This window comes from Leptonotus elevatus, chromosome 3, assembly GCF_054856555.1.
Source record: "Leptonotus elevatus isolate MCC_2025b chromosome 3, RoL_Lele_1.0, whole genome shotgun sequence".
In the NCBI taxonomy this organism is placed as follows: Eukaryota; Metazoa; Chordata; class Actinopteri; order Syngnathiformes; family Syngnathidae; genus Leptonotus; species Leptonotus elevatus.
The window spans coordinates 12,140,830-12,167,221 of record NC_141241.1 but is presented as its reverse complement, the minus strand read 5'-3'; the positions used below and the strand labels follow the sequence as shown (position 1 = coordinate 12,167,221).

The window sequence follows — 26,392 nt, the reverse complement described above, 5'->3', positions numbered from 1 at the left end:
TGGAAGGCAGCTCGTTAGAAGGCCACAGCTCCGGGCTACGAGAACGAGAAGCGGGCACCAAGGAGACGTTAACACTTGTGGAAGGCGGCGCGCGCCTTTCCAGGGAAATCCAGCGGAAAACATCATTCACAGCAAGCTGTTTGTGAGAGGAAAGCAAGGATTATCTTCCTGAATGCAAACGCGGAGGAGAGATTAGTTATAGTCTGCCTAATTGTGTTTTGTATTCTGGCCAAAGCTATAATGAATGCAGCTTTAATTTAAATGAGCAACGCCAATACATTAACGGTGGCGTAGTCCGATTGGAATACATTTGCATGCCATTCGCTTCTGTCATTGCTACATTTGCGATATCGTCTTCCAAGTCTGAAATAACAGAAAATATTTGAACATGCAAAATAAGGACAAGCCTCCCCCTTGTCTATGGAAGAAAATTTTTGCATGGTGGAGATATTCTGTAGCAGGCATGCAGGAAATACACAACAATGCCTATAAATCCTACAGTGAAAATGGAGGAGAAATTCAAAGTGAAAGAAGAAAGGAATACAAAATGAGGGAAGGATGGAAGATGGAGCGAGACGCTGAACTCCTGCAGCAACTGGAGCAGCACACAACAATGGCAGTAGAACATATAAAGACCCTTGTCACACAACTTATTTTCATAATTTCTCTTATTTCTATGACCTTTCTCACTTGGGACTTTGCTATTTATGATTTTCATTTTGTTAGTGTTTTACTTATCATGGAAACTGTGCTTAACCCGAGGATTTACGATGTTAGCACGCAGCTAGCCGGCATCCTTTAAAAAAAGTGGGAGGCATGTACACAATCGGTTAGAATTCCGACAGCGTTGACCTTATTTGGATGGAAACACCCTCAAATTAAAGCAGAAAGTTTTTGTTGTGGTGTTTAGAGCCAAAAAGATGAGGATTGTGTTAATGTCCCATGAACGAAGAGATGAAATAGTAGTTTATATGCAAGAGCTGAGCTCTCGGCTTCTGATTAAATTACTTTTATTTGCCTTATTTCATAGAGAATAAATTTTTTTAATTCAATTAAAAAACATGCTGTCCTTCAAAGTGTACGTGTCTTAGACGGAGCGATCTGCACGTCCCCTGAACACATCATCAAGGCATTTTCAATTTTAAAGTGTGCTTTATTTTTTTCATGGACTTCAATGACATTCTAGTGCCGGGAAAGGTCCACGTTTCTATGGTTAGAAGACAGGCACAGCTTCGGTGCTTCCACATTCATTCCCATCTTAGGCACGGCAATTGTGCCAGTCCAGGCATGTAAAAAAAGACTTACCGGTATATGCAAATTGTGGAATACAGCCAATAATTTTTATATGAAGAGCCTTAAGCACTGCTTGTACAGTTAAGAAATATTTTTTTGGACCATGGAACTGACTTTATTTTTTTTAATTAGGCCTATTTACTAGGGGGAAACGTTCTAAATCTGAAATAAATCATAATAAATAAATCAAAGGACCACACTCAACTTCAGAGGTTCTCCTGAATTTGACCTATCATATAGAGTAACTCCAGCTTCTTCCCACTATTAATGACATTTATATTTAGATAAGCACCAATATATCATATCAGAAATCTCTTACTTCTGACTTCTTTTAAATGGCTTTATAGCTACGGGCTATCAAGTATTTTTTTAGAATACCATTGGTGTGGGTGACTATTTTTTTTGGCACTGGGGTTGCAATAACACATTGATGCACATTGCGCACACACACCTGTAAATTGGAAGTGACCTCTCCCCGTGTCTTGAGGCTTCCTCCCAGTGCCCGAGGTGGACGGCAGAATCCAGAGCCATATCGGTCAATCGGAGCTTGTAGAGGTTTTCATCGGGCACAGCAGCACCCTCAGTTGATAACAGACGTGTACAACTCTCTCGGAGGGTTTGCCAATCTGAGATTTGAGAAAATAAGTATTCACTGGATTGCGTGGAACATGCTTGCAGTTGAGAGAAAACGGAAATTGTCAATCAACCAATCTCTTCTTGGCATTGAAGGGTTACCTGAGACTGCCTTTAGTTCTTCTAATTTTGGTAACGCCTCCATCAACTTGTGCCATGATGCTTGTTCACCTGACTGCATGAGTCTGTCCTGGAAAAATAATAATAATAATAACTTTTGCAGGACAAAGTTTTCTAGATGATTAAGTGGACCAAACATGGTAAAATGAGAGTAAAAGCAATGATTCTACATTTGTTAGGGATCGAGTTACATAAGCAAGTCGTGGAGATTGTCAAAAGAACATGCAAATAATGACAAACTATTGAACTAGCACAAACTCTAATTAATCCTCAAGGAACAAAAAATATCTGGTGCAAATGATCCCATTGTCAACCAGATATTTCCCTTTCAACACAAACAATAGCACATTGGCAAGGACGTCAACGGTCGGTTTCACTCGTCCGAAACCTTGAAAGTCTGCACCAATATCATAAAACTGCAAAAAGCTATTTTACAAGCACCACGACTTACTGTATTTTATGTGCGCACGCACGCACGCACGCACGCGCACGCGCGCGCACGCACACACACACACACACACACACACACACACACACACACACACACACACACACACACACACACACACACACACACACACACACACACACACACACACACACACACACACACACACACACACACACACACACACAAAAGCACCGAGAGCGTATAAACACAAGGTTTGATGTCAACTCGGGGTCACAACCCAGCAGCCAGCCATCATCATCAGAAGATTAAAGAGAGCGACAAAAAGCCGTTACGGACTGTTGCGGCCAGAACAAAGGAGGGTTGAATAAAATAAAGTCTGAGGGTGGACACGGGTATATGGAAAATACTTTAAAGTGCAAGCATGTTGCATGACAGTACAATAAGTAATAGCGCGAGTGGCAAAGAGTCAGCGTCAGGGTACGAACGGCAGAAAACTTCAAAAGGAGAGATGGCGAGACGCTATACTAGAAGGGTGGACCGGATCAAGACAGATGAAAAAGAAAAGTGCAGGTGAAAGATCTTTTTTTTTTTTTTTCTGGAGGCAGTCAGTCAGAAGAGGAGGCAGATGGTAAGAGTGTGTGGTGAGTAAAGAGCGACAGAGAGGAAGCAAGCAGGAGACACCATAAAATGAGAGTGTTCTGCTCTGATACACTTGGATAAGAGTAACATAGCGTGTGTGTGTGTGTGTGTGTGTTTTTCTACACAACACATCCACCATGGTTGATCTTTTTGGCCTTAATTCAAAGCGGATATCTGGCGCAAACACAACACTGCTCATCAGCAGAAGAAAACCATACCTACAGTACAGCATGGTGGTGGCACCGTCCGTGGCAGTATTATGATTTGGAGGCGTTCAAAATAACAGGCTTCTGCTAAAATAGCAAAATAAATGTTAGGGAAAGCCTACTAGAACATCTGACATGTATTTGCCGTTATGAGAGGTGCTTTAAATAGTTGCAGGTGGCATGGTAAAATAGGATGCCTGAATATGAAAAAAACCTGCAAAAAAAATGTGGACTTTATAACTGTCCATTTCCTGGCATGGCGAACTGCAGTAAGATTAATCGACTATTTTAAGCTGGAAAGAATATATTGCAATGAAGTTTTAGCATCTACGGGTAAAAAGTGAAAAAAAAAAATATTCAATTTTATTCTATTCAAGGCGTAACTATGCAAAACCCTAACCCTATTGAGGCCCTGGTGAGAAATCTTAACTAATTCACTCCCAGCCATTTTCACTGAAGCAACCCCCTTTGCTCCCGGCTGTTTGACTGGATTTTGACTGATTTTGCAAGGCCCACAGAATATTGTGTTCTGTTGCTATAAAAACATGGAACCTACCACAAGAAAGATTAGAGTCTCTTCTTTCATCGGGAAAAAATTAAATACATTACAGTATTCACAAATCTGTTTAAAACACTGCACAAAAGAGCTTGTTGCAACATAGCCCTGGTTGATCTCTTATACTCTGCTTCCACCTGCTGGCCGTTTTTGTAATAACTACCATTTCTTCAACCGTTCTCTGCAGTTCAGAGACTGCATCAAAGGCTTCTATATGCTCTAACAAAAAACAACAACAACAACAACAACAACGTATAAGTACGTCTTTGGGACACAGGAAATATTTAAAATAGAACACATTTAAACGTTTTTGGGAGCAAATGAGTTAAAAGGAAGACCAAAGAGATCCGCCATTGCGATACTTTTCCCCATCACTTAGATGAGTGTGTACAGTGTGGTGTTTTAAAGTCTTACTGTGTCTTGGGAGTCACACTTCTGGCAGCGGCATAAGAAATGGTACTGCTCCTCCAGCTGTTTCTGACGTTCTTCCGTCAACGACAGCGTCTCTATGTAGCTAATTGTTAGCTATACACAGAAGCAAAACATTTCATTAAAGCCAGCTCGTACATATTTTCCAGTTTTTGTGTTTTTGCGCATACAGTACCTCCTCTGCAGGTTTGATATCCCGAACGGCTCTCAGGTGTAGCTTTGTTCCTTCAAACACCGTCACGCAGTTTGGCCTGCAGTCATGGTTTAGCAGCGATAAACTGAGGTGACATCATGACGGGTGAGGGGATGGGGGGGGGCACATGGAGCGAGGAGTGAGGAGAGAAGAGAAGGTAGGAGATGATAAATTATGTTATAGTGGAAATAGAAGGCAGTGGAGAAAGTTCGTTAAGGTCATGACTTAGAACAGTAATCGTGATAATGCTGGCGTTTTTGGCCAAAAGCTGTTACAATTTGGTAAGTGCTTTTTTTTTAAAACAAATTAACGACCAATCAGAAGTGTTGAAAATGGCTTGCTCTCTTCGTCGATGCAATGTTGTGCGCCTTCAGTATAAAAACAGACAAATTGGTTACATGTTTTTGCCTGTTTTTCTAATGTACTTTTTTTTCTTTTTTTAAAGCAGGTATCACTCAGTATGTAGCATGAACAGGAGCGGATGGTGGGACTGAGTAACCGTAAATAGTTGTGACTGTTGCAGCACGGTGAATGTACTGTTAAGTCCATTTATTGGGTGTGTAAATGTCCAGTATAAGGGCCAGTCTCAATAAAAGTGGGCTGACCTTTAATGTAGGCTATCCATTTCCACTTCTGTGACAAGCTGCTCCTGTTTTATTATCCATTTCAGCCCGCATGCGCCCATAATGTCACGAAATTCACTATGCTGGAGAAGACTGCAGGCAACAGCTCATTTAGACAACGTTAACCGAGGAAAGGATGGACCACTTTTAATTGTTTCCACTGAAAAACAATCTATAAATTGTGTTTTCAGGCATTTATGTGTTGGGTGCTTCCACTTCTTGGTCCATGATTCCGATTGATGTCGCAAGGCTGAAGGCTTAAATGATCCATATAGTCAATAAACAAGTTGATGAAATGCACACGAATACACATTTGGGAAAGGATGCTTGTTTCTACCATAACAAATGTCACTTTTTATTTTTCAGTCTGTCTATTAGAACTCACGAATCATGCGCAAACAAGCCAAGAGACATCTACTCCATTTCTGTCAAAACAAAAGCTTATTTCCCAAATGCATATTCACACTTCAAAACAATGTCAACATAAAAAAAAAAAACTTGATTGACTGCTGATGGAGTTTTTACACTGTTATTATGCTGTCTGTAAACTCTGATTATTCATTTAAATTATTAAAAGGATGAGTGTAATAAATACTAAGCACATATTTTTAATATATAAAAAAAACATATTAAAAGCAACTAAATATTAAATAAAATAATAAAATACAGAAAGGTATTTCACTTATTTATTCATACCACTTTAGAAGGTACACCGGCACCATTTAATGAGACTAATACTGACTGTATCAAAAATTCTACCTTTACAAAGACAATAATGCTCAATCATGCCACCTCGTAATTAAACACACATATGATCCAAATATTCAATGAAAAGGTAGGATTCATTGCTGGGGCGTGGCATTCCAACAGACCAACAGTATGTAGTGGAAAAAAGAGCTATGCGCACTCATGAGAAGGCATTTCCTCTCGTAACACTCATGGCAATAAAAAAATAAATAATTGAAGACCTTTGTCTGTATTTTCTGATCCCCTGCTCTCATTATTCTATTCCTTGTCTTTGTAAAGCCATCTGCAACCCGCTGGCTTTGTTCTACAAGCTACAATAGCGAGGTTCCAAGTTGAATATCAACTAGGAATCAAGGCCTCCACATAATGCTTTTATCTGATGGAAAGGCAGCTCATTAGCATACTAATTAGATTAATGAACTAAACGGCAATAAACGTTAACAACGTCTGCTGGCACGCACTGAGACTAACTGTTGCTTAACATGGTGGACAGATAGACGAACGCTGCAAAAGCATCCTGAGGTATTTTTCTTTTTGGAAAAAGTCGTTTACCAGTATGTAGCATACAGCAGCGCGCTAAATGCCACTGCTTGTTTATCAGAGCTTTTTCTCCGATATTTAAAGGTTACAGATACCAAAGGTTACATTTGGACAGTCTTTTTATGGTATTTAAACATCTGTGGACTAACTTAACATGGCTTCAGGGGCACAATCAAGAAGCAGTAGAGGGTACGGACCTACCCCGAGCATCATAAATGAGTTTGTCTGGCTGTTTATTAGTGCGCCATAACCTGAAGGATGACGTAAGACGGGGCTGTAGCATACCTTTTTTTGAATTTATTCATTTATTTTTATCTTTTTTACTTTAGTGTAGCGGGAAATGTGAAAAGTTCCACATAATTGGCCGCTCACCCCCACACATTGGGCAAGTCACTATACGGACTCCCTACAATGTGAAGTGTGTGTTCTGAGGATCACATTTTTTTCAAATTCCATTTAAAGATGGAGCATCAGTCAAGGAAGACGCAAAGAAAGAGGACATGGGATATATATTTAAAGGTGGCTCACTCTCCCATTTGAATTGAATGTAACCATCGCAGTATGTACGGCATTCGCATATATTTTTACTATAAACTTACCTTTTTTTCTGCCACGGGGACTTGTGAAATTTTTACATTACAGTATGTTTATGTATTGTTGACATTTCCACCAGAATGCTAATATTATGTAGAGGTGCCAACAACTCTTAATTGGACTTCAGTTTCTGAGACGGCAAAGTTTTCCAAAATTAGGAAAGGGTTATTTAAATATGGCATGTTTTGCTCATCCAGACTTTTAATTTGTATGCCTTTAGCCTTACACTGTCAAGGTGTACTTTGGCTAAGGAAATGTTGATTATTAATATCAACTTTCCAAACTGACTTCAGATATATTCTCCCCAAAAAAGGAAATAAGAATTCAGACAGAAACTCCCATTTTAAAAGAGGAGAGAGAAGAAGAAGAAGAAAAAAAAAAAAAGAGTCGAAAAAAGTAATAGCATTGGAAGATTTGAAAAGGAGTTTTGGGGGTAGTGTAGGAAAGGAAAAAGGAACAGCGCCTCATCCATGTAATCCTTCCTTCCTTGGTGGAGCCATGGTTGCTAGGCAACACAAAATATGAATAGGCGGGGGACCATCCTGAGAACAGGCCCATCTTTAATGGACAATACACACACACTGACACACATGCTTTGGCTTAGCTGTGATAAAGCTACTGTGACCATCTGACATCTCAACACTGGCCAGACAAACTGGCTGGGGTACCTGCAGGTGCGTGCGTGCGTGCGTGCGTGTGTGTAGCAGCACTAACAACATGCGACAGAGGGCCAATTCCCAGTTTATTCACCCTGGTCTTGATACTGGGATTACTGTATGCTGCGCCTTGCAGTTGGAAACAAACCTACAGTAAATCCTCCCCTTCCCAAACACTCCAGACAATCTGTCAAATATGAGTTTTCAACTTTTCTCCTCAAAACAAAAGAAGAAAAAAACACATCCTCACTTGTGTGTACTTCAAAGGACTGTCAGGGAAAACAGCAAGATCGGGTCGAGCCGGCGCCTCCGCAAGCGAGTGGGTAAAGGATATGCGGGGTTGTTTGGGTTGCCGTGATTTGACAGCTGCATTTCAATTCGATGCTAATGTATTGTGCCCGATGTGAAAGTGGGCACCACCAAAATTAGGAGTTATATTGCAATTGAAGCTATTTAGTTATGCATTCTACACGCAAGGCTCTGTGTGTGTGTGTGCGTCTACCTGGGATACAGCCCAACTCCAATCTCTTGTAGCTCTCCGTCACTTATGGTGAAACAATTACACGTCACCTGAAGGACAAAAACAGGGTGAAAAGAGAAGATAAAACAGACGAAACTCGTTAAATTGGTTCAAGGAGCAAATAATACCGTTCATCATTATTTTCATACAGATGTTAGCACCTCCAAACTCTTTATTGGACTTAATTTGGTACGTGGATTAAAACTTACGTCTGGTCAAATATTATATCGCTGGTGTTGGGCCGAAACCTCAAATGTTGTATTCATGTTCTTTCATAAATCTATAATATTGATCAGTCCACATGTATGGGTGCTTATAAATTATTGACCAATCTAAAGGGGTGAAAATGGCTTGCTCTCTTTGATGATGCAATGTTAATGGGTCTCCTGATAAGTGACTATTTTAGAGGTAGTACAAGGTTTTGGCCTGATATGCAGATAAGTTTATTTGTATAGCAAATTTCATACACAAGGCAACTCAATGTGCTTTACACGCAGAAAAAGCTCATGTTGGCATTTAATTAATTTCGAGGAAATCAGTTGACGAAAACAATAAATATACCATCACTGTAACTATTTACAATTAAAATGATCAGTCAGATTCAACATATCATTTACTTACATATAGTTAAATAATGGGGTTTTGAAACTGCATTTTTCAGAATCTAAAAAATAGACAGCTGAAAGTGACTGAGTTCATGAATTCATATTGATTACATAGCAAAAGGGATAGGAAAATGTGCTGCAGCTTCTCTCACAAAAATACGGTGCACATTTAAATGAAACATAATATATGTATAAATATGCAGTATTTTCTCATAGCGTCTAGGGCTGTATAAATAATCTTTTCAAAACAGAAATATCTGATTTGTCACAATTTATTCCCACAAAAAAATATTGGTATATAAATGCAAAATTCTTCTTATTCCATCCAGCTAAACATGATTATCTTGATGAGCTAAGAACATTTCTAAAACGATCCACTCTGGTTATTTCCACTTTTTTCTTACAATAAGGCTAGCAACCATTTGTCGCAGCGGACAACTGATCCATTTATATACGTAAACCTCAGCATTAATAAAAACACATGCAAGCCTCCAGTATGAGCTTGTGCGAATTGACATCAGCAGAGAAGATCCTTTGAGGCATCCGTGAGGGTCTTTTCGATCCATGGTAACTCAACAAATTAAAATTTCTCACAATCAAATAAAAAGATCCGAAAGAAAACCATAAAGTTTGCCTCCGTAGCAGCAGGTTTTGCGTATTAGTGTGCCTGACAGAATTTGAGCTGCTGTTCACAAAAGACACCATTATAGTCCCTTCACTATCGAGCGTTGTGTGTCTGGAGGGGCTTTTCTTCCAAATGGTGCTTTAAATCACGCATCAGCTCATTGCATCGCCCATGCTTATCTATTGTTAATAATGAAATTGATGCGCTCTTGATATTAGGTGGCGAGATGATGGAAGAGAGATGGATGAAGGACAGACGAGTGACTGAGTGAAGGGTGTGGTGAGCAGCCTGTCGAGTGGAAAATGGAGGGGAAAAAAACATCCTGCCTCGAAAATGTCACGCACCGAGGGGGAAGAAAACACTAAATGTCACATTTTCTTATGCGTTTGATGCATTTATGACCTCATTCAGCAGGTTCTGAAAACAATGTGGAGAACTGTCACAGTCGACAGTTTTCAAAACGGTAATGCCATCTTTGAAGTTATTGAGAGAGTTTGACTTCTATTTTACAAAACCTCAGTGTGGCGAGCGACTTTTTGGCTTTCAGGGTTTAACACAATATAAATATAAACCCAGTAAGGCTCCGAGGTCAATTAGTGGAGCACACAGTTAAAAGCAAACACGGTGAAGCAGCATTTAGCTGTTATGCTGAGTATGGGCGGAGCTTAACTGAACTGTACTGCTTCATTTGCTTAAATGTTTTGTGCACCTTTAGATGTATAGTGCAAAAGTATGTTGATGTTTTGGAGCCACACATGAGTGTCACACTTCTAAGTAGCGGGGAGGGGGGGGGGGGGGGGTCGATAGAGTCGTCTCATGCTCGCTTCTGTCGTGTCAGTTCAAAGAACTCACAAGTGGATGGTTTATGTCTTTAATGGGACTGGAATGGGGAAGCAGACCTACTTCCTGTCAATCTGACAAACACTACAAAGGCCATTAGATACAATCAGCGGTTGTGCGTGTGAGTGCTCTAATAATGCTCTGATAAAGTATTTATGATTTAATCATTGCTTTCTCTTTTCTCCAAAGACATGCAAACGTATCCATAAACAACGAAACGAATCATCATTAAGTCATCCTTCTTGTATGCTGTTGCTTGCCTTCATGAGCCACAACAAAGCATTCTTTAAAATTTTAATTATCTTTAATGTCTTTTTCTTTCTCCCTTATCAGTTGCGTTCACTTCCTGTCACTCTAATTGGGCCACCGTTCCAAAATAAGCACATTCAAAGTATTATTATTTTTTCCTGTCTATAAATAACTCTCAGTTTTGCTTTTATTTCTTGAAATAGCTGTTTTTCACTTGCTCTTTGTGAAAATCACTGTCATATTTATCCATCCTTCCATGCTGTTATCACAATAGCTGCATATTTAAACCAACGAGACATTAGTCTATTGTCTTATGACTCACAAGATTGTCCTATAAGATTATCTTTTGTCCCGATAATAGGGGTTGGGCCAAAAATCTAAAATAATAAACACGTTCAACAACATGTACAAACAAAAATCTTTTGACTACTCGAGCCATTTGACTACGTGGACAGTTACATGAACGGAATGTAGCCAATCAAAGAAGCGCCCTGACTGACGAAAGAGGAAGCGGCAATAAATGAAAAACCATTTGGCCTACCCAATGTCGTTTTTTTTTTTTTGGTGTATAAAAATGAGCTTCCCAGACAGCAGGACGTACTTTTGACACTCACAGTGAGGAAAATGTCCTTCACAATCAAGTTTGTTACTGAAATGCAGTCATGTGAGAGAACACAAACATACAGCACATTAAACACAGCCAACTATTTATGTTCAAATACACAAAGATGTAAGCAAACACGCATGCATGAAGAAAGACGATATTACTCAACATGACTTGGCCTGGCGCGGATGTAACAGAACACGAGATCGCCCCGTCTTGCTCTCTAATGACTTATTTCCATGTTGATACCGAATCATCTCAAAGAATAAAAAGGAAAAGAAAACTGTCATGTTTTGTCAACTTGGCGAAATATTATTGGATGAAGGCACAGCCATATAGAACATGCACGCAGTATAAACACATATATCCCTCATATCCATTCGTGCTCACGTTTCTGCCCATATATGTATACTGTTGGTTAATGCACAACAACATACGTATATATTAGGGCCCGACTGGCCAATTGTGTTTCCCTTAATGTACCTTCACAAGGCTCTAAAGAGTGAGATTTTAACAGCGCCATACTGTGCGCATTTTTTTTTTTTAAAAAGCTGCTGTAGGCCAGCACAATATGGGCTAAAAATGACCAGGTCATACGCATACATTAGATGGTTAATCAGTACATCACCGATCATGCATCCTGTACCACTCGCATTTAAAATAAAAGACAAGTCGTTCAAATACACATTAAAAAGGAAAGGAGACAATATTCCACCCTGACGGACACCATTGGTGACGTGGAAGGGAACGGATGTTACATTGGCCCATCTCACTCTCATAGTCTGATGCGAGTAACAGTAAAGTAAAATCCCGATTTAAAAAAAACAGGGACCCCATATTTAGACAATTTTCATCATGGTTTACACAATCAAATGCTTTAGAAGCATCAATAAAACATATAAACATTGTTGAGTTATGTCTTATTGAATGGAAAAAAAGATAATGGAAATGCACCATTAATTTGATGTAAATTTCAGGTAAAATACTATAGCGGACCAAAAGTTATTTCATGCATTATATATTTTTTGATTAATCGGTAATCTGTATTTATTTCTGCCAAATATTGGTATCAGCCTAAAATAATAAATTTTGGGTCGGTTTGGCCCTAAAAGCCTTTCACCCAACTGTGTTGTTAACATGTGTTAACATGATCGCACATAATCAGACTATCCTCCTAAAGGGCACATTCTGAATATCATTACCAAAGCTGTGTGACATGCTGTGCTATTTTACAAAAGCACCTTCCCATCACCGTCAAATATTAAAAATGGAGGTACAAAAATATAGTATTATTGTTGAACTTAATTTAAAAGGGTGTGTCGGTCTGTGCAATGCATTGTGATCAAATTAGCTTAAAACAAATGCAACACAAAGATCATAAAAAAGACTAATGATGGAACTAAGGTGCATATAAAATAGAAGCAGATATTTTGAGAACTCATTGAGCTTGGCTTTTTTTCCACACTCTCAACGTCAACTCACTATAATGGGAAATAGAAGTGATGTGCGTGTGACGGACTGAATCACTTCTAATTCTAAATCATTTAAAATTGATATCTGGCAATATATTTTTTTTTAAATGAATGATTTAATCTAACAACACCGTGTAACCAATTACAACTATACTGCTAGATATTGTTGCTGTGCAATGAAGACAACAAATGGCCAGGTTTTGTGTGTTTTTTTCTTGTAGAATGAAAAAAAGTGATTATTTATTGGGAAAAAACAAAAAACTAAATGTGTGATACATTTGTACGTGGGCAATGACAAAATGCTTTTATTTATTTTTTAACACTATTGGTATGGCGCTACTTTTTGAATGGAGCTAAAAAAAAAAAATGGGTTTTTGAAAAGCAAGTACGAAATGTGTGCAGTCTTAGAGGTCTTAATCTATCCGGGTACAGATACAAATCAGAGGTATGAGGTATGACTGTAGATAATGTAAAGATGTTATTGTTTTGAGAGCAGTGTTCTATTTGAGGTAATCTTATTGTTCTGCATGACTGCTACTGTGCTGTCTGAATGAAAAGCTCTTTCATTAAATGTGAATGCAGCACTCAGTCTCTCACATCTCCAACCTGCATCCATTGCCTGGGGTGAGCAGCAATACAATCGCATCACTACTGAACATACAGAAGCTATCGAGCCTCGGTGTTTGATTGAATTGCAGCTGATATCCGAAGCACAAACACTATTCCCTATTCCCACTTTCAATAAGGAGGATTTACAAAAAGAGGCTGAAACCTGGAAGAGGGTTTTTCAAGGATATATCTGAAGAATTACCTCAAGGCATGTTTGTTAAAGTTTTTAATCATTCTACTTTCTCTATCCTTATTATGCATGCTATTTCAATGTATTGTATATCATTCATAATTAAACAACATATCATTTGAGTCGTTCCTCAATTTTACCTAGCGTTAGTAACACTGTAACTTAAAATAAAGTGCAAAATTTTGCTGCAACAAGGGTCGCGGGTAACAAGAGCCGATCCCAGATGACTTTGACTTTTGGCCCGGGTTGGCCGCCAGGGCACATATAAAGACAGATGACCATTTGCACTCACATTCACGCCATCCGGGCCAGGTCAGGAGAGTGAATCACTACACCGATAGAGATCTGCCTCAATTAGAGCAACACGACATCACCTGTGGGAAGCTGAGCTACAGCCACACAGACCTTTTCTATCACAAAATTGCACAATTAAGTGATTGTTCATTTTCCCGTCATTGATCAAAGACAATTAATAGACATAAAAATCTCCCACTCCTTGCTGATCATTAAGTTGCAGGTCAAAGGCTTCATTCATTTATCTACGTGCTTACCCAAAGTGTGCGCGCGTGTCCCCCCCGTGTGTGTGTGTGGTGGGGCATGTTTAAATAAACGGAAATTACAACCCAACAAATGACTTGCACTGCCTTGTAAAGGGCCGTGTCCCCATAATGGGGCTTTTATGGCACAGATAAGTGTTTAACCAATAGTCATCCAAGAACAAATGTAAATGCAAAAAAAAAAAAAAAAAAAGATATACATTTGAATGTGTATGTTTTGTTGCTCAAGGAAATGTGCCTATTGCTTTTTCAGGGTTTAAAATGCTCACTCCCTTAAATGGTTACGATTTTCTATTGACCATCGACTAATAGGTTAACATGTTTGCTTCCCTTTGTAAAGAAACGACACTGTGGATGCATAAACTGTTATCTTTATGCTGTGTCTGACGGTATCCTTGAGACTTCAGAAGGATGTGCTCAATGTGGCGGCACCCCATGATTAGCCGACCTCTAATTTGATAGCCTCAATTTGCCTTGGTCGCTTCCTGTCAATCGAGAGGTCGGCAAACCCCCATTTATCTCTAATCTGCTTTATTTGAAATGAGCCAACGGACATTTAAAAAGGAACATGGTGCGGCATGAGAAAGACATGAAAACTAGCGACTGAGACCAAAAACTCATTAGAAACCTGTCAAATGGAGTAATGAATTAAAAGGAGAAGGCCTTTTTACACTGTTATTTTGCCAGTTGGATTTTGCCCACCATCTGCAACGGCTTCACTTTTTAGATCTTTGCTTGCGACAGAATTTTAGCCCCATTCACATTGCAGTCAAAACAGAAACGTTCGTTAAAAACATCAAGGCAATGGTATGTTGAGGATTTTTCTATTAAGTAGAGGAAATCCTCAAATGGAAAAAAATAATATTATTAGATTAATTGTGCTACTATATGTATGTAAAATTACTGTGATTTTCCGACGGTGAATCATGGGTGTTTCTGCACCTCTTTTATGACACCCATTTTTAGATATAACTGATTTTAATGTTGGTGGCATAGCATACATATGTGGTGCACCAAAGGCAAAAAAAAAACCCCAGTTGCATCAGACTAAAATAAAACGGTTTATGTTTTCAATCTCTATTGGTGTAGTGTCAAATCAAAATTGTTATACATAGTGCAACCTTCATTTGGACTTTGTCCCTTGTGAACTCATAAACTGACACTCACCAACCTGAGTGTCTCCTTCACACAAGAGAGACTCCCAATTGAACCGCTGTCATTAGTGCGGAGACATGCAATCAGAGAATTAGCTTAGGGGTGAATAGTGTGAATACAAATAACTTCAATGGCAATCTTACGAGACAAAATGATACCTGAGCACACAAAATCATAGACTAGGACCTTGCAAATATAGTATCTTCACTCATAACTTAAATGTAACTGTGAAATACATGTCAATACCCTTTAAACACGGTGGGATCATAAACACAGTGGTTGTGGTTTAAAATCAATCAACTAATACAATCAAAACAATTGATGATCACTCACGGCGTTCCCCAAGGGTCAGTGCTTGGTCCTGAGTTATTCATATTATATATAAACGATATCTGCTGTGCCTCCAAAATACAAAAGTGTTTTGTTTGCTGATGACAGAACTCTCTATTGCTCTGGAGAAAATCGGAAACAGCTTCTGATTACGGTGGAAAATGAATTGAAAGCATAAAATTTTTTGACACCAACAAATTATCTCTAAATTTAAACAAAACAAAGTTGATAGTTTTTGGCATGACACAGGTTAAGCACTAAATCACATTTAGAGTAGATTCTAATGAAATAGAAAGAGTGTATGAAATTTTTTTTTAGGGTGTAGTTATCGATGAAAGATTAAGCTGGAAGTCCCACATAGACAATGTTAAAAGGAAAGCGTCCAACATTATAGGGATCCTTTACAAAACAAAATATTTTTTAAATAAGAAGTCATTATATACATTATATTGCTCATTATTATTACCATATCTAAACTATTGTCTGGAAATATGGAGAAATACTTACAAAACAAATACTTACCCTCTTTTCAAATGACAAAAAAGAGCAATAAGGATTATTAACCGATCAAATTTTACAGAATCAAAATATACAGAACCAACAAATTCGCTATTTATCAAATGAAACAATGACATTTTATGATTGCTGAAATAATGTACAAGGCACACAACAACCTACTTTGCCACAATATTCAGAAGCTGTTTGAAATCAGAGACAGAGACAGTGACTATGATTTGAGTGGCATAAGTGTCTATAAACAATTTAAAACAAGAACAAATATTAAGCAAAGGTGTGTTACAATTATAGGTGTCAATTTATGGAATCATTTTGGAACTGACCTGGAAAAGTGTGAAGCACTGGTTGTGTTTAAAAGGATGTATAAAAACAAAGTACAACAACAATATTGAAATCAGGTATAAGTCAGTACAAAATTAGAAAATAGAGTGCACTTAAAAATGTATGTGTAAGCCTTTGTCTGTAAAAATGTTAACTTATCAACTAAATGTGCAATGCTGTTGGCATATCTATGCACGTATAAATAAGTGCAGCTGTTTATGTGTAAGTTTGTGTTGTTTTTTGTAAGGGGATAGGACTCGATGTTTTTTTACTTCTTCCTACTCTCTTTTGAACATGTAAGCTGTGCTTGATGATGACCATGTAAGTAAAAAAAAAAAACTTTTCTTTTAAATCTTTTTATTTGAATTGCTGTATTTCTGTTGCTGGTTTATATGTTCAATAAACAAACACATACAACTAAACTTATCTTTTAGTAATATGGATGCTTGGGGGGGATTGTGCAGTATAAACAATACGAGTGGCAAACTACACACTGACAATAGAAATTACCCTCATCCATCTCTTAAAGTGCATAAAACTTCTCAAAATGCGTGGGGGGGGGGGGGGGTTACTGACACTAGAGTGACATTAAAGCAATGAAAATGATAACATTTTGTTTATCCTGGTCATTGCCACAAAAGCAATTGTTGAATGCCTTCAAGATTAATATATATATATATATATATATATATATATATGTGTGTGTGTTTTTCTGTTTTACTTCACAAGCAGTGACTATTGTGCAACTAAGTAAATAAGCAACTGTGCATTATTTAACAGTCCGCAATGCGAGTTTAGCTCTATGGTGGTGCTATCCCATTCAAAATTCATGTTACTCAATAATTCATTTATCTATTCAAACTTGGCTTATTAAACTCCGCAGAACAAATGCAACAAATAGAAGTAAGCTCTCACTGATCGTTACCCTGGGAGAGACGCACACACACACACACACACACCCACACACACACAACTGTTAATTAGTGGAAAGTCACAGATGATATTTTTGTCACAGGAACAAACGGTGAGCCCTGTGGGCAGAGAGGAGATTGGCTAGAGTGAAGAAAACAGATGCGGGCTGTGATGAAGAGAAAAGGATCAAGAGTGAGGCAGAATGAAGGAGAAGAAAGTGATGCATAAACTGTATTTAAGAGAGTCAATAATGGGGATGGTTTGGGACAAGCTGAGATCTGAATGAAGTCGCCATTGGCATTTGCCTTTCACCTGACCAGCTAAAAATCAAACTCTGACTGTGTATTGGCTCAAGATATCAGTCACAAAATTATGCTTGCTTTAGAAATATTGTCTGCTTTTAACCTGGAGCAGCCTGTGGCTCACAAGCTGTGTGTTGGCTACCTGTAAACAGAGAGGTGGGTAAAGTAGCCAACAATTGTACTCGGGTAAGAGTATTGTTACTTCAGAAGAATTTGACTCACATAAAAGTAGTCCTCAAACAATAAAGAGTACATATTCAGTGAGAGAAAAAAAAATAGTCCTGTACTGTGCGAGTTCTGCCGACTTACATCTTTATCTTGCCGTGTTTGCTTTTCTCCCTACTCTATAAAAACGTGTGCAACCCTCTCTACAGCGAGGAACTCCAACTTGTCTAATTGCCTTCATGCGCTGTGGTTGAATTATCATTTAAAAAAGTTTTATTCCGCGGATTATTACATTTTGAAACCATAGACTGAAACATTCTCTTGTTCATTTCTCAAATTCAAATTGTAGGCTGAAATGCCAACATTTTTAAGAAGACACAAATGACATGGAGTGCATGACATGGCTCTTATTATTTGTAATCCGTGTTGCTAATAATCACTGGGATTTGCTCCTGTGTGGAGCCGCAGTCATGTGATTGGTGAAATGGAGACCAAATATCAATTGCAGTTACACAAGTCCCGCTGATAAACCAAAATAGATCGCAAAAGTAATAAAAAAAACCTGTCGATAAAAATACATCACAATGAAACTGAATGTAGATCATATTTGCATAAATGACAAATTTGGGCTACGATTGGCTTCTCGTCGAAAGTCGGCCGGAGTAGATTGCAGCTCACCCGTGACACCAAAAAGGAAAAGTGGGACAGAAAATGCATAGATGGATAGACAAATATCTGCATTGAATGCATTTTCAATCTCTTTACAACATTTACCATCCAAAAAGGTTTGAAAGTGAGGGTAAGACTCTTGTCTAGATGTAGTTGATCTATTCCCAAAAAACATTGAAATCAGTTTTGTTCATTCTTCGAGAGCGACTTTAGACAAATACATTCTAGGTCACCCTGCCACTGCGCCTACGTCAATACTGAAATCAAATTTTAGCCATCCAGCTGCTGCAGATGTTTATTACTAGAAGGTCAGGCTGGTGTATATCAGCAGCTGCAAATATGGCTCACTCACACACAAATACAAACACCTGCGGGCAGGGCTTAGACCTTTCGTTGGCAGTGGTTAGAAGAATAATCCTTCGGCCTCAGCGTCAGACTCACAGCCTCAATCCTCCTCTGGAAAATAAAGACTGCACGTCTCACTCGACACCTCCCGTCTTTGTCAACGTAATGACACTGCCTGTCAAGTGCTAGAGCTCCCAACGTAGCGCTCCGAGCAATAAAACATGAGGAAAACAGCCCACACAGGAGCAACTGGTGTGTGTGTGTGTTGTCGGTTGGACCTCATCCTAGAAGATCCCTTTCTTTCCTGCTCAGTGGAGCTCACACACACACGCTCACACACACACACACACACACACACACACACACACACACACACACACACACACACACACACACCCACACACACACACACACACACACACACACCCCACACACACCAGCTGCGCAATTGCCTCGGCAGGTTAATCCTGTCATCACCAGGAATGCCGGCTAAGTGTGCATGAATGTGTCTACAGTATCCAAGCATGCTCCGGTTTGCCCGGATGGATTCTTATTCGGGTAGAGGTTTTATTTATTTATTTATTTTAAAGTTGCCTTAGGAACCATTGGTCTTACCAGAGGCAACAAGAATGAGGAAGAAGCGAAAACACAAGAGAGGAAAACTACCAAAGTCCTTTTGAGGTGTGGTTTGACATTGAACTGAAACTGTACACAGTATTAATGCACGTGTGTGTGTGTGTGTGTGTGTGTCCTCACTAGGTTATTGATTAATAGTATCCCTTAAGGAATAGGGTATTAATGCTGACCTCTAGAAGGAATCAGGGTGGCACGACGACTAAAACGAGAGGTTGATATGTGCTAGGATTGGCCGTTGGAGCAACGTTTTATATCATTTATATCATATCTGCTCGACAAGCTCGGACCTGGTGTAAAAAAAAAAAAAAAAAAAAAAAGGGTAAAAAAGGAGCATCAATACAAAATTCACTCATCTTTCACATTCTCTCCTGTTCCCCTCGAGCTGTGCTCTTCATCAGCTCATTGCAGATTCCTTTCGAGAGGTGGAGGCCTTCAATAAGCACTCTGTGCGGCATGATGAAAGGATGAGGAGGAGGGGAGGCGAGGACCTTGGGGGATGGGCGTGGTGAGTAAAAATCGTGATGTGGAATAAACGATCACAAACTAATCTGTGAGATGTCAGATAGATGGCTGAGTGCGGGGAACCACCCACACAGACTGGCTTTTCATTTTACATCACTGGTTAAAAAAAAAGATTTCATCAGGTTCAGTTTTTATGCTCCTCTTGAATTATTATCTTTCATCATCACAAATAACCTTGATTGATGAGAGACAATGTTACATTTTATCATCTACATTTAATAGTCACCGTTAGGTAGATCCATGTCAAAAATTTGGCTCCTGCAAAATTTACTACTTTTATTTGTTTTATCATCATCATCATCAATAATAATAATAATAATATTATTAATAGACAGTTATGTACCTCCATTTGTAGAGGGATACCTAATAAGGTATCTTGTATGCTACGTACAAACAACTGATGTATTTCTCTTCCCTGCTTTTCCTCTTCCTCCTCTTTTTTCCATGGTCACCTGTGAAGCCCTTGACTCACAAGTGCACAGTATGTGTGTGTGTTAACGTACAAGCTATAAAAAAGTAGTCCGTTACACACATAGCAGCACCCGCCCTCTCCATCTGTCGTGCCACTCACGTGCGGTCATGCCATCACAGCCTGATCATCGTTATGAGGTTCAAAATTGGTTCGCCCATGGCCTACGGCTGATGATATTTAAACCACAGATCATGCACTTGAATACTCGCAACAAACTGATGCATACCAACACAAAGAGACATTACGGGATGTTTGATGCCACTTTTTTCAGACTAACACGAATATGAGTACTCAACTCTTGAGTAGTCACTAGTACCTTTGAAACAAAACGAATAAAAAAGGAAAAAAACACATTGACGGATCATTTTAAAGATAGACCTATATACTCCGAAACAGCATTTTTCCTTAAAATTGAATGAAATTAATGGCAATTCTCTATTCTTCTCATTTCTAATTCCTGGTCATAAAACGGTCACAAGATGGCGGCCAATACCAGTTTCAACATACCTTGAAATAAGGCTGGTAAGGGAGCGATACAGATACCCGGTATCGCCCAGCCTAAATTTTTACATACTTAGCCAATAAAGATGATCTGAATTATGCTCGTACATTAGCCCTTCCAAATGTGTATCAAAATCACTAGTGATCAAAATAATACCTTTTGTCTTCATATCAAGGCGTATACAGTACATGCAAGATTAATTTGGCATCAAATTGAATAGCCTACATGTGGTAATCCAACATTAAAAGAGTTTCTGTTAATTGATCCAATGCTGAGTTTTCTCCACTGCAGTAAACGTACCGATTGTGCGCTTGCCGTGAGTAATTAGCTTCTGGCGTGAAAGTGCAGAACAGTTGGCCACAATCCCAAATGAATTCACACAAGTATTGACTGAACTTTACCGAGAAACGATGAGAAACACGCTTCGATTTCAGTCAAATGTGGAAAAACTAGCCGCTGACCCAAGGTACGTGATGACTAATGGGGCAGGAACATCTTAACAGTGATGCATTAACATTGCTTCACAAAACTGATTTTCACTGAAGCAGCAGTTGTTTATTAAAGCATCTCAAGGGGGATTATCTCTCCCCCTCTCACACAAACGCAGTGCAGACTCAAGGGCTTCGCGGCAGGAGTCAATTAGAAGCGCTCCCTACTGTAATTACACCATGTTAGATATCCTGGCCCACAGGGGCACTATGGTCTTAGAATGTTTGTCCTTCCTCTCGTCATTTTCCCCAACTACGGTACACTTTCAAACATTTTGTAGTCAACATAGAAAACGGGTAAAGAGGAAGAAAATGTATTTTCTTATGGTGGCGCGCGCACGCGCACACACACACACACACACACACACACACACACACACACACACACACACACACACACACACACACACACACACACACACACACACACACACACACAAACACACACAAACACACACAAACACACACACAAACAAGGTTATACTATACACCCCTCTCCATCCATCTGTGCAATACTCCATTCATTTCTTACACTCTCTTGCCCCGGTGGCTCTGGGTGGGAAAATGTGCTGACCACACCAAACTTGCGTTGCAAGAGTGGATCAATACAAAGGGCCAAGACAAGAGCTCTCACACACAAGCACACATGCAGTGTTGAAATAGTGTTAAGAGAAAATTCTCGGGACAAAATGGGCACAATAGTGGCAATTTTTACCGTAAAACATTAATCTTTTTTATCTCTACATCACAAGCTGATTAAGCAAAAAGAGACGCTTCATCTGGTTATGCTTACCCTGGAACAATGGGAGATGAGTCAGATCTGGGTTCAGAAAATGCGTTTTAGATCTTTTGTTTGACATTCAGCCGTTGAGTTCAACCGTGTATGGTCTTTTTGATTGTTTTTGTATCATGACGCGAGCGTGAAAATCTAACAAGTATCTCTAGTCTACTCAACGGGAATGGAATATAATGTGTACGTTGTGTAATACGTGCAGGAAGTGAGCCGTTAGGATGACAAATTGTTTGACATTACAGAAAGTAGCTCATCTGCAGCGTTCACGCTACAATTTGATGTTGGAATATAACATAATGAATGGGCTCCATTAAGTCTAATTCAAGGGCAAATAGAGCTACCCAAACAGCAGACAGAAGGTTAGGCTTTCTATACAGCATACTATACGTAAAGAACATATAGACAGCTGGCCTGGCTGTAACCCAGCATTAGAATAAACCCAATTAGCAGCAAATGGAAAAGCATGCAAATGAAAGTGTAATAAATTGGCCGCAAAACGTCTGTCATCACACGGTGGTTGCCGGGCGACCTGCCAGGATGAAACTTGGCATACACGTCCCACATAAAACCAAAAACTTGCTGTTTATGCGCTTTGATTTTTGTGCTAATAAAACAAATGAGATGAAATACAGCTAATTAGTTAGATTTATTGCTGTAGTGCGAGGATGGCGTCCCATTTGGACGGGGCCGGGCTTGTTGGTTGTAGTCTGGCTAAGTGGTAGCTTGCATTGCCAAAGTGGGAGCCTGTTACGGCAGGAACATGCAAATTTGAATTAAACAAACGGTTAAGGTGCATACTGTACTGTTTTTGTAATATAATAATAAAATACATATTTTGTTATGAGATGCTGGTTGACTTTCACGTTTTTCTAATAACCAAATAATTAAATTTTTATATAATAAATTATATAATGTAAAGTGAATTAATATGTTCCAGGCCTATATTGTTGCAATCATAAAACCATACAGGTAATGTAACATTTTAACATGCCTAATTGTCAAGTAAAAAAAATATATAATAATTGAGCAGTGTAAAAAGATAAATAAATAAAACTGAAATAAAAGTAATACTATGTAAAAGTGAGACAACATGTATATATTTTATATTTTATGAACTGTATCACATCATATTGAGCATCCAGACTTAAAACAATAAATTACATTTCCTGTTCCAGATAAGAGAAACAAAATTGTCTGATGATGGTTGAAACTCAAAAGTTAGACTTCAGGGGCATATTTTTCCACTCATTTGGATGAACTCAAAATGTACAGTAGACTACAACTCTTTCTGTAACTTTGACAGTACTTCATTAGCCAATGCTTCAAACACTTATTTTTAAGGGCAAGCTCTGATGGTGCATACTGGAAGGATGGAAACTAACATCTGATTCCTCACTGATGAGCTGCTGAAGCTCAGTGTGAAGGATCATTAGAATGGTGAGAAGAGAAACTACCACTACAAACTGCAACTGAGATCAGTATGACCACTGTGTGGGAGGGCAATTCATTGAATAAAACAAGAAAGACACACACCACTTTTCCATTACACGGATGGGGTAATACGATTTGTGTATGGATTCAGTTTTGAAAGAAACTCACAACAGTGAAAATAAAACCGTGTCCTCGAATGGAGTGTGTATTAATGTTTCGCTGCGGTTGTGCAAGAAAAGAGAGGGATGAGAGACAGATGAGAGGCAAACAAACCCTGAGGAATCTCATTTATATGCTGGATGGAAATAAAAGCGAATGGCAATTTAAGTGTTCTTTGTTTGGATACTTTCCAGGCTTTAGGAGTCTTAGATTTGGCAGCAGTCAGTCTAATGACCAGCAGTGACGTTTGAGAGGTCAGGGGGCAGACATGAATGGGTGGACGGGTGAACACCTTTAGAATAATAAGTGAGTCCAGCAGCAAAAAGATCACCTCAAACTTGCATCCATCCATTTTCTATACGGTTCACCTTTATTAGGGTACTGTTCAAAGCTAAACCGTGTTCTTACTTCTTACCGTTTATATTCTGCTGGTTTAGTTGCGTTAAAGAGTTATCGGATGTGCTGCATGAAATGGTTTATAGCACCAAAAAAAAAAAAGATCATTTATATCAGCTTTTATCCTTGTTTCCATCCATCCAAACGAGCGCGAAACAGCGATTAAGACACTATTATACTTAAATCGTCATTGGCAATAATGCCATGGACATGATAGTGCTTATAAGAGATTAATTGTTTAATATCTAGGGCTAAGAAAAGTAACATTCCATGATAATGTTTACATGGAAAGTATTAAAAGGATGAGTCGTTGCTTGGCAACCTCAGCGATGAGCAACTCGGGTCAAAGACCCTGCTGTGAAAAACCTACAATCGCGCTGCATCGAGTGGAGACCTCAGTCAAGGCCAACGATTTAATTTCATTTTTGTTTTGTTTAGTGAAGTGTGCTGCTAAGGGTTCACTATTCAACACTCCCAGTGAACCACAAGAAAGCAGAAGTAGAAGTGCAGCTTTGAATAAGACATGGCCATCTGTTTAATGCTAACTTGGAAATAAAAAAAAATAAAAAATTGACGAGCAATTTGCCTTCAACAGAAAAAAACTATTAAACCCAAGACAGCAGATAATGAATTGTTTTTTTCTTTTCAGTTCAAAAGCAGCGCTAACAATCCTTTTTTGGATCCTTGATAGGAAGTTTTGCTGCCGTTTGCCTAGAATAGCAGTTGTGGGTTTCTTTCCTTGAATTGCATGAGTAATACACTGAAAATGGAGAATAGATGAGGAAAAATAACAATATATCTTAGAAATCTATTTCTGGCACAACCCTCTGGACAATCAGGAAATTAGACATGACAAATACGCAAACATTGGTATTATATCAGCCTCTATTCCTGTTTCCATCCAGCCAAACAAGCGCAAAACGATAATCACTGTAAATGCTGCAAATGCAGAAGAGCATGCAGACAAAGTCTGTGGGAGGACAAAAGAAACGACAGAAAGTGGATGTCACAGCTGAAGTCAAAGGATGCCCATTAATACTCTGCCCCCAAACACAACAATTATAATCAAAACCCAACACATCACTGACAAAAATGACTTGGCATAATAAAAAATGGCATCCAGATTAGCTTCCCGCTTCTACTTTTTGTTTTTTATCTGAAAAACTTCTCACCTTCACTCCCTCCATGTACGCCCACACACAGCCAATCCAAATCAATTAAACACGATTTGTATTCTCCTTTCTAATTACAGTCTGACTTCATTCATGCTGGACTTGCACTAAGCTGTGCGTGTGGCTGCGGGCGTGCGCGATTACGTAAAGCCTAAGCTAATTAGGGTGCGAGCCACAAATGGCAAAGCAGAGGAAATGTTAGCGAGATAACGAGCATGCTAACAAATTCACACCAGGATTATTGTAATGACTTCACACACTGACATACGAGTATAGACACGAGGACCAAACAGTTTGGTCCGATGTGGGTTTTGATTTAAAATTTAAGTCGTGAAGGTTTTTATTTGGCTACCATTTACCGAACCGTTTTTATGGACTCTTTCACCACGTAGCTGTCATGGTGGTGCCATCCTTCAAAAGCAAGCAAAAAAGTAATTGAGCCGAAATTCACATGCACGTTTCTTCTGTGCATCATGTTGGGAGAGTGATGACAACTTTCCCATTTGTGAAGGCAGTCGAGTTTGAGTGTCTGGATTCTATTTAACGGCTCAACAGCTAGCAAATAATTACAAAGAGAATAAATTACTCCTACACCCGAACATTAAGTCACACTTGCAGATCTACTCCACATCTGTCCGCACTGAATCACGCCTACACAAAGATGTGCACAAGCTATATGACTATAACAACGCCAACACACAGAGAATTACCGGAGCTGGGAAAATGCTGCTCGCCCGAGAGAAATGAGCATGTGAATGTGAACCATGACCTACCTGTGCTGTGCGCGCAGTTTTGCAATCTTTGCTTACAGTGGGGAAAACAGGGATTGGATGTTGTTGTTGCTTTTGCCATATTAGAATGCCCTCGTTGATAAGAACTAAATATCTTGATTATAAGAAGGAACAAAAGTTCACATGTCTGACATTTTTTAGTTCATTCGATATCTGCTACTCTTAATTTCCGGTCGACTCGGCACAGGAAGTCTATTTTGGAAGAAAAAAAATGCAAGTGGCCCTTCAGCAGAAATGACGTAGGTGCTTTTAAAGGATTTTGTTAAACCATTTTGAGCATATCCAAATGTTAATAGATTGATAATGAGTCAGCAGCATGTCCTCTGAAAAGCTTTAGAAAATAAAAATCTGTTTACATTGGGGACGATTTATTGGTGGTTGGTTTTATCATCAAATAAACACA

General features: G+C 39.0%; 1 protein-coding gene across 2 annotated transcripts in view; it reads right to left on the bottom strand.

Annotated features, from left to right (window-relative positions):
- The window catches only part of smyd3 (SET and MYND domain containing 3), a 50,663-nt gene that overhangs the window by 3,232 nt on the left and 21,039 nt on the right, over nucleotides 1-26,392 (bottom strand). For both annotated transcript variants that reach the window (XM_086071945.1, XM_086071946.1), the window contains 5 exons: nucleotides 8,144-8,211; nucleotides 4,464-4,566; nucleotides 4,274-4,384; nucleotides 2,029-2,116; nucleotides 1,745-1,919 (listed from right to left, as the gene is read on the bottom strand). In XM_086071945.1, the coding sequence (XP_085928071.1) occupies nucleotides 1,745-1,919; nucleotides 2,029-2,116; nucleotides 4,274-4,384; nucleotides 4,464-4,566; nucleotides 8,144-8,211 (545 nt within the window). The remainder of the gene's footprint in view (nucleotides 1-1,744; nucleotides 1,920-2,028; nucleotides 2,117-4,273; nucleotides 4,385-4,463; nucleotides 4,567-8,143; nucleotides 8,212-26,392) is intronic.